Raw genomic sequence first — 13507 nt, 5'->3', positions numbered from 1 at the left:
CTAGGAGTCCTACTCAGCCTCATCAGCCATCGCCCTCTGCTCACAGCCGTTTGGTGACACTTACACCTACAGTCAAGGTGAAGACCTCCTTGATCCCTGGTGGGGCCCATTGCCTCCAGTGACACTCTGTGCCCTGCAAAGCTCGAGTTACAGTGTGGGCCTTGCTCCAGAGACTCCGTGGCGCCAGGATGCATCTGGCATAGCTTTGTGGCTGCCAGTCAGTCCACCTGCCCTGGTGTCTGCCTGCAAGTCTTTTGGGGGTACCTAGCTAACAGGGAATGCAAAGCACAAGGAACCTAGGCTGTTCTAACCAAAACGACTCAAAACTGGCTTCAGCAACACGTACATTAAGAAGGAAAGGCAGCTGTAGCACATTGGCTCATTGGCTGATGTCTTATTCTCAAAACTGGGAGGTTTGTTTTCTCCTTAGCTGCTATAAGTGAAAATATGGTGTTTTAGCAGTGGTGCCCCACACTGTGGTATCTGACTCCACCACATGCATTAAAATGTTTACCCTCCCAGCTCCTTGGTGAGGTGTCACTGCTATTACTCTCATTTTAAAAGCCTCAGAGAGGTTGAGTGACTTCCTCTACTGCACGCACGAAGTGCTAAGCACAACTTCACCTTACTCTCTCATGGGTCTCCTAGACAGCCGTCAGCTTACTTTTGGTTTCACTGTTATGAGATAATGTGTTTTTATTGGAGTTTTTAAACAACTCCAAGGAAAATAACTCATTAACAGATGGGAAAATAATTGAATTCACAAAGTAAAAAACTGAACTAAACTTAGGAAAGCTCTGGACATCTTCTCACAGGGGAGTCTGCCACTCTCTTATTTAGACTGTTTCTCTAAAGCTGACAATTCATTTTACATTAGCAAATGCTTTAGGGAAATCCCATGTGCTTGCAGCCTCTGCAATAATAAAGCTAGATGTTAGTAAATAGTTAATGTTGTGGGACACTGGGATGTCAGCCAAATCCTCTCATTTTCTTTAATGTTTTCTAAGAGCTTGTCTGAAAGGTATTTGCAAGCAACACAATACTTCACAGGCTGAACTTCTTATGGCTGGCTCTTTGTCCTCATTCTGTGCACTACCTACTTGTCCTCCTTAAATTTGCTCCCCAGACCTGACACATTACAGTCACTAGCCACTGAGTTCTGTTTTTCTTGTTCGATCTCCTTGATGCAGAAACTTAAGATATTAGTAGAATTCCTCTTAAAAATTGCTCACTGAAGTCCTTGCTCACTAGTTTATTAGTTCAAGAAGCATTCAATTCAGATATTGAATTTCCCAAATTGCTGAAGCCAATATACCTGGTCTAAAAACAGAGACCTCCATCTCATTCAATGGAGACCTTCACTGAGTTCTTATCATCTGAATCCAATTCAGATTTCCCCTCCTGATTTAAATCTCTCTCCTTGGACTGGATTCATTGTCTCTTTCTCCTGACACAATATCCACTAACTATTGCCTGCACTCTTACCTAATCCTGGCTTGCCCTCATATTCTACAGCTGGGGGCTGCCATCCCCTTCACAAGATCTGGAACCCTTTTTCTTTTCCTCTAAGCCAGTGTATCTTACCTTAAAACAATCTATCATCTCCAGTCTTGACAGGAAATAAATGTCACTGAGTTGAGTGAGGTTATTTCTTTACATACCACACACACACACTCCTTACTTTGAGTATGCATATGCAGGGCCAGTTTACTTCACTAAATATTGTGCTATGCATTTCTGTAGATGGAACACATACAGCTCTTTAAATCTTAGCCCGAGAAGTTTAGGTTCAAGCACATTAAGCAACATATATAATACATTAATCTTTAATATACTTCATCCATAAAAGGATGCATGACAATTTTCAGAGATTAGAGCACAGAAAACCCATGTAGCTCCTTATTAAGTAAAATATTAGAAATATCTAGAAAATTAAGCACCAGAGCAAGTTGTTGCTTCACTCTGTTTTCTGAACAGTGCTTCCCTGCCACCGGTAGCAGGCACTTATGAGCAGCCAGAGGGGCTAGTATCTAATAAGACATGCGTACAAGAAGAAACAATAGAGGCAGCAGGCTTTAACTCCACATAACAGCAAAACTCAGTGATGCAGCATGGCATGAAGGTCTACCTGTGCTTGTCCGCCCGAGTGCAGGGGTGGGTGCGGCGAGGTCTGGTGATGTGCCGGGTGTGCGTGAAGGTGCGAGTGGGAGTGGTGGTGGGGATGGTTCTGCTGGTGATGAGGCTGAGGATGAGGATGGTGTGCTGGATGCTGGTGCTGGTGTGGGTAGGAGTGATGAGGTGGCAGTGTCTGGTGCTGATGAGGATGTGAGTGCATATGATGGTGTGGTGTCTGGTCCTGCCGCGAGCTCATCATTTCCATCATGTGGCCCATGGTATTCATATTCCCGTTCGACATGGCGGCAGGGTGATGAGTCAGTGCTGCCTTCAATCTCTGGAAGAGAGCAAGGAAGAAAATTCAACATTTATGCACAAAGTTCTGAGCATTCAGAAGATGATTTCTGCTATTGTGTAAACAGTCCATTCTCTTGTGTTTTGAGATTTTTTTTTCCTGTTCCCTTGATGAAAAGCATCTTATTTCAGTTTGAGAATGAACATATTCTTGTGCTGTAATCTAGTTTTCCACTGTAAATATGTACAGATGTAAACATCTGAATTGAAACTTAACAGTTGCACTTTTCCTACTGTGCTGCTGAAGAGAAATAACTGGCTTTCATTCTCCTCTGTTTGGCCAGCTTAGAAGCTTTAGCTTCACCAAGCTTGTATTCTTTCAGTAGAATGGTCTGATGAAAATAAAGGTGAAACAAAGTCTGATACATAGTTCCCCTCTCCTTGTTACTACAGATTTTATTTTAATAAACATTGATAAATACATTGCACTGACAAGTGTTTTTCCGATTCAAGTTCAAAGTGCTCTACAGTTGTATTAGCACCCAATCTGCTTGGTTGTTTTTGCTGTTGTTGTTTTAAATCAGAAAGACAAGAAAATAGTAAGGGTGGTCTCAACCTGATCCACTTTCTGTGCTGGAAGGGTCAAAAGTCTGTTGCATTATTGCATGCGAACCCCTGTTCTCCTTGTGTTTTGTACTGGCCTGGGCCCTGGAGCCCTGCCTAGGGCAATGCTCTCCTTAATACTGGTGGGATTCTTTCACTTTTACCAAAACACCACCGAAGGGCAACGGGGATGTCTGGTAGGTTTCGAACTGCAGGATAGAGCCGTTGTGTACCAGAGTGATAGATAGCTGAAATACAGAGAAAAAAAAAGGTTCTTTTTCAGCACATTTGCACAGCCATCCCAAAGCTGTGAATTATACTGGAATACAGCCACCTTGCTGATGTAGCCCTACCCTTCAGATTACTGAAATCACCCGTGTTTTAGGGGAGTGTGCCAAAGTTAGTGCCTGATAGGTGTCAGCTAAAAGAAGGGCTTCTTTCAAGTCTGTAGAAACCTCCTTCACATCCATAATTCTGTGTCTTGCTGAATGTAGCTCATTCTTTCCAGGCAGTTACCCAAGACTTCTTTTCACTTTGAAGAAGTCAACATGCACTTGCTTCACTCTCACCAGTCCAAACAATTAGTCAGCAGAAAATGGTAGGAAGAAAATGGAAGGAAGGAGGTTCACAGTATTACTTGATGCCAGACTAGCATGATCTGAATAACCCATGAAATAGCTCATAATTCATTATCCAGCCAGACAATATAATGAAGAGCAGACAGCTCATCAGTAAGAGATGCCTTCTACAGTATGAGAAACAGAGGTGTGCCTTTCCCTATAGCAAGTGCTGTGGGTCACAGATGACAGTCAGAAAATCCTACAGCCCATGTGGCTAAGTCTTGCCAGTTGGAGGAGCAATGACCAGATCAAATTGCATTTTGGTTTCATCTTTAAAGCAAAATGAACCTGGCAGAACACTCATAACCTATATACAAGAATTTCAATCTACTTTATATTGAAATAGCATCTGTCTGTGCAATACCCCTGCAAGGCCATGGGTAGAGGATCCTACGTTCAAAGCCGCTACCCTGTTCTACTTGTGCACCTGTGGGTGAGGAAGAAACAAATTCTTAACAACAACAACAACAACAAAAAGGAAAGAAAATGAAAATATCAGAGAAAAGGTTTTAGAAGGAAAAAAAGTAACAGGATCAATTCAAAATATAATCCCATAATTTTTGTATCCCATACATTTTTGCAGACTTTATGAAGGTCATTCCAGTGAGGCATACTAATAGATCCATTAATTCAAGTTTGGTAGCTTATTTCACTAATGATCAATTGGCTGAAGAAGACTGAAAAAGAAAAGATAGTTTTGTAAGACATATCCATGCCTCAGTGTGTATTAAGGAAAACTAGACTGCTGACTTTAAGAAGTTTCCTCACAGAAAGCCTATCAAATTATTACCACGCTATGGCACATGTCACAACCTGACAATCTTCTCAAACAGAGATCGAGGCAACCATAGCAGCAAGGTTAAATACCTCTTACCCTGCTGCTGAGTATTTACTTCTAAAGTCCAAAATGAGCTCGATCTGACATCAACAGCAGTAACCTGTCCTGGGTATAAAATGGAGGACTTGAGCAGCTGTCATCCTTAACATTTCTGAGTTCAAGTGCTACCCTGGTAATTGCAAGCAGTTCTTTACAATGCTCAGAGTAACCGGTGTTAGCCAGGAGTGTATTCAGAAAAATACAGAAAACACCACATGAATCAACTGAGTCAGTCTGCACATCATTCTTCTTTTAAACTGGTTAAAACCTTTTCCATGGGGCTGAGCCACCACACAGCTCTAAACCAAATCACCAACAAAAGCTCAAAAGCTATCGTAACTTTGTTTTCTGAATCACAATGCAAAACTAAGCTGTCATTAGACAGCAGTTTTATGAACAATGAATACCTAACAAAAATCTATCAATGCTATATTTGTCAAAAAAGCTCTGGAACTGAACTGCAGCAAGTTGTATTCTAAACTGCAGAGTTTCAAAGCCAAAAAACAAAAAAGAAAAAAAAGAAAAAAAAATGAGGGAAAAACTTAATGTGCGAATAAACATTTTTATTTTTTTTCAGCTGTAAAAACTGTGGCTTATTAGTGTGGCATGACTTCAAGGAGAATAAATTATTTTGTTTTCTTTCCATAGCCCCTTCTACCACATCCATTTATTTGAGATAGCAAATCAAGAGAGACAGCAAGAGGTCTGACGTGCAGCTGGTTTCAGTCAATAGGGGTCATTTCCATTTGGTCTGTGTATTTTACAAGCTCCTTGTTCACTGTTCCCAATGGGAGGGTGGGCCAGCTGCCCTGGAGCCGAGTCCTGGTAAGAAACCAGCTATCTACCTCATCCCATCCCAACGCAGCAGCAGCAATCGCCCGGCCCTCGCATCTCTTTAACTTCGTGCTTAGATCAGCTCTGCAGCAGCAAGAGCCCAGCATGCTCATGCACCCAGGGCAGCATTTATCTTTCATTAACAAGTTACCACTGCCAATCAGACACATTTGGGGAACTATAAACTTTTTTTTTTTCATTCAGTCTTCAGTGAGATCAATTGGTTTTGATGTTTTAGTTTAGAGCACAGGGGGGAAAAAATCACCAGAACTTGGTGAACTCTTTGCATTGTGTATGTGTAGAGCTGGAAGGGAGGCTGCATTTTTGTTATTGTTCTTTTTATGTGTGTTAATTGCAAACAGCTGCTTTATTTTAGTGTCAAATAAAATGAGATGGCATCAAAATTGAGCTTACTGCACTGACTTCACTAGCAAATCAAATCTAGAATGAAATTATAACCAAGGACCCAATCCTGCGGTCATTCAGGTTTTCAGGAACTGTGTCATTGACCACACCAGAGCCTGGGGGCACTCAGCAGCTCCCCAAATGAGGTCAAAACAGAGGACTCACCACTCAGAGCTGTTCTCACCAAAAAACAAAATTTCTGCTAACCTCACTGACAATGATTCTTGGAGACCAGTCCCCAAGTTCATTCTTTTTATAGTACAATTTAAAAAAAAATTTCCCCCAACCTGGAGATCCCACTCAAGCCAACAAGAAATGCAGGTACTCATCTTATCAATCTTTTGGCCCTTACTGATTTTTTTTAATTATTATTCGATCAAACTGACACATCAGCCAACATCAGTTACAGCTGATTTCCACTCCATCATGGCATTTCCATTCATGGCAGCCGCTGACGCAGATGAGATGAGAAACCATTTGACAGAGCACAGTCTGCTTTGCCTCTGATCGAGTAAATAAAGAAAACTCCCTTTTGATCCTACAGGAAGCCAGAAGCACATAAACTCTCGTGTTTGATGTTTAGGAGGAAACAGAAACAATGGATATTATTGCTCCACAGGTACGTGTATTGTGTTCCCTGTGTTATTGCTCATGGTTATGCACTTAACTGACACATCTACTTTGAAGCCACCCCACTGGATATCATATAAGTTAACATCTCAAATAAGCTATAATTGTACCTGGAATATTGTTTTTGGGAAACAGTTGGTTCTGAAAGTGTTTCTTCCATCTTAAGCCTGACATTATAGAGTAGTGAATTGCCTGATGTCTCTCTCTGTATCAACATAGACCACAATTTATTTGCTGTCTGCCAAAAATGGACTGCAAGCATTTCAGATCATGAATGAAAAAGAATATCAGCTCCCTGAACACTTCTGCAGTTCAAGATTGTTTCGTTTTGTAATATTTCTTCATCGTGACATGTATTTCAGGGTGTTCTTGTTTTTTGTCCCACTTTTCTTTCTCAGAAGTTGCTAGTGAAAAATCACTGGGATTTTTTCCGTTTATTAGAAGGAAAAAAAAAAAAAAAAGATAATTAAAACCGTCATTTTGGAGGTTGCTTTTCCCACAACTAAAAACTCAAATCATTTTGGGGGTTTCATATTTATATAAATATTTGCAATATTTATAACATGTTATATTTACAGTTTAACAGGCTATAAATATTATATTATATGCCATAATATATACGTGAAAATAAAATACAACTTCCTCCCATTTATTCCTTTGTGGAGAAATGAAAACATCCCCTACAATTTTACAGATGTTACTACCTGAGTGGTCTGTGGCTGTATCAGACAATAAGCTATTATGTCATCCAGATGAATTTTAGGTTGGGACAGACATGGAGCCCTGATTTTGAATGGGATTGAGCTTTTCTGAATAAGTATGCATTGCTGTGCTCATTAAAGTCTTTCTTCCCTTCCTGGTCTGCTTGCCCAAATCCCACTGAAGTAGAGAAGGGACAAGACCAGCTGTAGTATCAGCTTAATGTCTGGTATATTCTTATCAGGAGATTTTATCAGGTTCCTGCAGGCAGATGGAATGTGATCTCAAAGATATTTTCTTGTACTAGTGACTGGGATTCTAGTCCCTATTACACAGGGATGTAATAAATTCCACGCAGGGGTTAGAAGAGACTAGAGCGAGATGGAAAATCAGAAGAACATTGACATCAAACATCCCCAGATATATGCAAATAGGTAACAACCACAAGGTGAAAATCTTGCTTAGCCAAACTTCATGGCAAGCATCCCATTGACTTCAGTGGCACCAATATTGCTTTCTCATCTTTGATGGTCAAATCTTTTTACACTAGTTCTCATCCAAACAGCAAACCCAAGATGAATACATGGAGTTGAGCTGGTGGCAGCTAAAGCCAAGAACAGAGCATCACTCAGTGTACGGCAATGCATCACACTGAATTCAATCCTTTCCTCAGTGTGATGGTGGTGAGAGAACTTAAGCACAAATGCCACTTTGGTCTTTTATAGCTGGCTGCTTACAAGCATTTCAGTGTCAGTAACAGAAACCACTGTTTGCAAGTGTTCCACTCGCATTCATAAAAGCAAATTGGAGGTGATTCATCTCCACCCAGTAAGTGAACTGCAGATACTTATGACCACATTTCAGAGGCTGGCGATTAGAAAGTCTCCAATGCCACATTAAACGTTTGCTCTTTCATTTCTCACGCAATAAAAGACAGTCCTGTATATTGACTGCAGGAAGAGTGAGAGGTGTGCGAAGGATGTGAAATCCAGAACCAAAGTGACACGCACTAATGTAAAGTGAAAAGGGGGATGAATTTAATTCACAACTTGCCCATAAACAGTGCCAAACTGCTAATCTTCTAATTATTCTCAGGCTGTTTGGCAAATCTGAATTATACTTTTCCTTTCCTTTGTGCTTTCTTGCCCACTTAGTCAGATTTTGTAACACCACTAACAATGGATCGTCATCAAGCCTTCAGTAGAGCTTAGTTTCTAATAAAAACAACAAATTTGCTCCCTTGTCCTTCCAAATACAAACTGAATTGAACTTCAGCAGAAAGCAGTGAGAATCAACTGCAAACAATCAAACCAACAATAAAACTAATAGACACCATGCTGCGCAAGGACGGGTCAGCTGTAATAGCTGCTGCAGCATCTCCAAACTCAGGGCACGGAGAAGCCTGGCTTCCCAGGGACATCAAGACAAGTGACACCTTTCCGGACTAGTGCCAGTCTTAAATTATACAATGCAGGTGGCAGCCAGGGTGGCCCAAGGGAACTTGGCCAGAACTGCCATCTTCCGGTGATAGCATGTCATTGAGAATGGCAACTCCAGGAAGAGCAGAAAGCACAAGTGAGTTCACATCCCATCCCCATCTAGCAATTTCCTTCTCTTCATCTCAAAGCACCTTATCAAGGACACAAACATCATTATCCTTGCACAATGTACCACCTTTTTTCAGGATGACGAGTAGAAAAATACTAAATTCTCTGTGCCTATTCTACATGCATTGTACTGAGCAAACAAATTATAAGCAAGACAGAAAATACACTGAAAATATGGTTTGTGCTTCTCTCTCTATACTGTTTCTTGCATGAATCATTTCTCAATGCAGTATTAAACAACTGGGTTTGATTTGCACAGGAGTCAGGAAATGTAAAGTTCAAAAAATCAAACCCCTAATTCCCACAAAGTCTAAGTCAATCCCTGCATTTGTATCCTTGACAAGGGATATTTAATTATGTAATCACACAACAGACAGCGAAATGATTTATTACTGGCAAATAGTGTCATATAATTTCAACATACAATACCAATAAAAGGATCCAAAAAATACAACCAGCTTCTGTCTCATTTCCCCTCTATGTGCCAGAGTCCAAAAGCGAAGCTGCTACTTAGCAGCTACCTACCCCTGGAGAGGCAGGTTTCTGACAGCAAAATGCCTGACACTTTGGGGATTAATTGCTTGTGCCTGCAGTCAGTGGGCAGGCACATATCTAATCTCCATCCTCATTCTCCAAATAGACAGTCTTTTGCTTAGTTACTCTGCCAGATTTATCACTGGTATATTCCCATATCATGCCTGCCAGCTTATCACCTGTGGAAAACACAGATAAAAAAGGAAAAAGAAAAAAGGAAAAGGAAAAGGAAAAGAAAAAGGAAAAGAAAAAAGGAAAAGAAAAAGAAAAAGGGAAAGAAAAATAAAAAAGGAACGGAACGGAACGGAACGGAACGGAACGGAACGGAAAGGAAAGGAAAGGAAAGGAAAGGAAAGGAAAGGAAAGGAAAGGAAAGGAAAGGAAAGGAAGTGGCAATAAAAGTGTTCAGTATTGCACCCTGCAAAGAAGTGGCAAAATTTGGGCTTGAGGAAACCTGAACCTGCAGTGCACATTTTCCAGATGTGTCCTTTAATGCCCATATTACAGCCTACTCCAGAGCTGAGAGACAGCAAACTCTCTTCATGTTGGACATGAAATACTTAAGAAGACTCTGACAAGGGGCTGGAGCTCAGGTCTTCCTTGCTCTGGCAAGCAAAGGCTGTAACCAGGTTTCTAAAACCACGTTCCCATCTTCTAGTACAATGAAAGCAGGAAGTGCTTGCACAGTGCTCGTATTGCTATATATAACTTTCTTGAGCACATAATGAACACTTCTGAATGTATTAAATGAGAAAAGTGGGAATTGAATTCAGAGGAAGGTTGGGATTTGACTATACAAGCCAGATACGTAGCAAAGCCTCAAATCAGAGCACTTTTTAACATTGGGAACAATGCTGTAGGTTTGAGTATTTTAATCTGTACTCAAAGATCAGACTGGATTAGCACCGTACAAATTTCTCTCAGCTGAATACTGCTCTGAAGCCTCCAGACCCCTTAAAGAGTGACTTCAGTTTCTTACAGAAGATGCAAGCTGCTTTCTTTCTTTTTCCCTCTCACAAGCATAATATATACACCAAGGACATGAGAAAGGCCGGTTCAAAGTCTTTCTCTGTCTGAAGATTTCTGAACTTTCATCGCCCACCTCTCACTTGGGCTGATTATGATTAAGTCATTCATATTCAAAGAAAAATGCCATCCAAGTATATAAAACTTGGGCTTTTTGTTGTTGCTGTTCATTTTTTTTCCTTCACTGGTGTGATTTTGAATACTCGTTTTTCCTGGATTAAACCCAGCACATTTAAAGGGCTACTAGCAAGCCAGAAATGGGATACATGTGCAGTTAAAAGTGCTTTGATTTCATCCCAGATGTGCAGTGCTCAAGGGCGTACACACACACACACTCACACAAATCCATTGACTGTGTATAGGCTACGATCTGATCTGCAGATTTTGTTTCAAGATTATACCAACCAGACTCTGAAATGTAAAACCAAAGCCCTGACCACTTACAGCCGTTAGGGATCCCAGGGCTCTTTGTGAAAGAGTATTGATGTTCATTACCCTATTGGCCTGACTGGAGAATTCAATGCAGGTAATTAGACTTTGTCTCATCGCCACGTAGGTTCAGGTGAAGTTATTTTCCCCCTTCATTTCTAAATCTGAGTGATTCCTGAAATATTTTTCAAGCATTCATGGATTTTTTTTTCTGAAGACTAGAATTTAAGGTACAGTACAGAGACATATAAAATGAGAATATTCTTATGGGTTATTTCACACGTTCATAAAGCTGAATACCAGCATTTGACACCCTCCCCCCCGCAAAAAAAAAAAAAAAAAACACTAAAACTTTTTAATTCAGCAGTTTTCAATTATCTGCCTAAGACAACCTAGTCATTAGTGACTTTTTAATTTTGAGTGCTCGTGTATCACATGTGGTACATAGATACAAACTGTGAAGAGTGTGAACACGTTCATTTTGTGTCAGTTTTGCCTGTAATAAAATAATCTACGCTGACAGTTATCTGCCAGGATATCATAAATATTCAGCATTCAGCATATCAATGTTGATACGTACTGTCCTTTCACACCACCTTGCAAGGTCGTGCACGCCCTCCCACCTTTTCCATTAGTCTTCCCCCTGACTTCTCCCATCAGGCTGCTGCATCCATCGTGCCCCATTTGTCCTCCACTTGCACGCCGTCCCCCTTCATCCATACGCAGCTCAAGTTGCTGCCTTGTTTTTCACCGCCTGACATGTATCAGCTGCTTTCAGACAGGGGGATCTGGGGTCAGGCGCATTGTATTTCAAGGATACCTGAGGCTCCAGGAACAGCAAGATCTCAACCCTCTCCCAGCTAGCTACTCTAGAAGTTCCTTGAGGTTTTTTAACACTTTATGATAGTTACAGTGTGAAATGAGAAACAAAAAGAACCAAACCCAGAAATACTCTTTTTCTTTGGGAAAAAGAAACCGCGACAGTGGTTTATGTAGGCTCCACTTTGTGTTGGAAGGGGCTAGGAATGCATCCCAACACTCTTACCATGGCTCAGAGGACATGCACTGACTTACTAAAATGCAGTATTCCAGCTGCTCACTCTCTTCTGCACAGTATGCTTATTCTTTGGCACTAGTGCTTTTCACGGCGATGTGTCAGAGCAAACCAGAAAACAGCCATCCCCAGGGAAGGGAAGGATGCTGTCTGCTGGGTAAGCCATTGACTCATCCTGCCATTTCTGGACAGCTGCACTGGGCTGTCCTGCAGCACGTACCACAGGACAAAGAACAAATATCCACAGGTCAGGGGCCTGGCTAGACCCACAGCTGCGGTGGCTGACACAGGAGCAGGATTTCCTTTCCTGCACTGAGCGACAGGTACAGAGAGCATCCTGCCTCGCTTGACTGTGGCACTGTGGGTGTTTGTTCCCCAGTGAGAATCCCCAGGGACCCGGCCACCTTCCTACACACCAGCCACCTGCCAGAAGCGGTGGCCAGGAGCAGAGGGACAACATGTGCTCACAGGGCAGGGTCCCTGCAGACTGGTTACCTGTCCCTGCTCACCGTCCTTCCCAGCAGAACTGAGTCTTTTGAAAAGCATGTCAGGCTGCTCCTGCTGCTGCCCTACCTTCCTTTTTTAATATTTCTTGTGTACTTCTAATGAGCGTGGGAGAAAGGCATAAATACCGCCTTGTTTTGGTGCTTAACACATCTTCCTGTCTCCTCTGCCAGCCTTGCAGACAGCATTATCCATCTTCCTGACACCACCATTGTCTGATTCATTTGACATATGCACTAGAAAAAAAAAATGTCATGTTCCGAACAAGATCATAGTGCTGTGATCTCATTCGCGTTTCAGTCTCCTCAGTGACTGCACTTCTCGGCACCTCGCGCTTCTCACTGCTTTAGGAAGAGAGGGGCTTTTAGAAAGAGGAAGCTTTTCCAGCTTGCTCACTGCAAAGTTTATAGAAGAGGTGCAGTGAAGGAAACCAGGCCAGCAAAGGATCACAAGCACTTACACACGTATGTTGGATATCAAGGTAATGCAGTAGACACTTCAACGATTTGTCTCCTGCCTGGAGTTTGAAGCAGCAAGGTCTTTCTTGTCTCCCATTACTTAGGGCTGCTTAGGGGCTCTGCATGGGTATTTGTTATTTCCAAAAGGGAGCAGCACTTTCAGAGGCGATGGCAAGGACCGGGTAGTCACACCTTTCACTACATTTGGTGTGTGACTTCTGTCTCGGCTGTGGGAGGTTATACTTCAGGTTGGCTGGAGACCGCTGTGTGCTGGCGGATGGGGTGCCTGTGGTCTGCACAGAGGGAGGAGAGAGCTGGGGCACCTGGCTTTCTCTGGTGGGGCTGACAGGGACAGACATACCCACATGTACCTGCATCCAAGACCACTTCAGGTTCAGGGTCTTCATGATATGAAAATACCCAGAGGGCCACAAATGTTTGGTGATGATGCTTTTACTCCACACCATGCCTGCCCTGCCCTGATTTGGGGACGTTTCATACCCCAGACTCTGATATTCACAGAGACAGAGAAGCCACCACAGCAGCATGAAGCCTGGGAACTGCATCACCCCCTGCTCCTATAGCACATCCCTGCATCTCACAGCCCCCATCTTTCCTTCCCACGGAGCAGAGGCATCATCAGCATCCCGCCACCGCCTGCAGCCTTAATAACCCATTAGTGGCACGGCCACGTAAGCTCCTGTCTCGCAGCTACTTCTTCTTGGAAACCTGCCAAAGGGTGAAAGATGAGGGGAGGGGAGGGTGGAGGCCAACCAAACTGGGGACTTGGGGGGACTGGGAGAGAAGAAAGGGGAAGA

At 42.4% G+C, this 13507-nt stretch overlaps 1 protein-coding gene across 10 annotated transcripts in view; it reads right to left on the bottom strand.

The window, feature by feature from the left end:
• Positions 1 to 13507, bottom strand: part of CREB5 (cAMP responsive element binding protein 5) — a 256642-nt gene that overhangs the window by 11919 nt on the left and 231216 nt on the right. For all 10 annotated transcript variants that reach the window (XM_050708802.1, XM_035556391.2, XM_050708803.1 and 7 more), the window contains one exon: positions 2129 to 2452. In XM_050708802.1, the coding sequence (XP_050564759.1) occupies positions 2129 to 2452 (324 nt within the window). The remainder of the gene's footprint in view (positions 1 to 2128; positions 2453 to 13507) is intronic.

This window comes from Cygnus atratus, chromosome 2, assembly GCF_013377495.2.
Source record: "Cygnus atratus isolate AKBS03 ecotype Queensland, Australia chromosome 2, CAtr_DNAZoo_HiC_assembly, whole genome shotgun sequence".
Taxonomy (NCBI): Eukaryota; Metazoa; Chordata; class Aves; order Anseriformes; family Anatidae; genus Cygnus; species Cygnus atratus.
The sequence above is the reverse complement of the archived record's forward strand: the minus strand, read 5'-3'. Positions and strand labels throughout refer to the sequence as shown.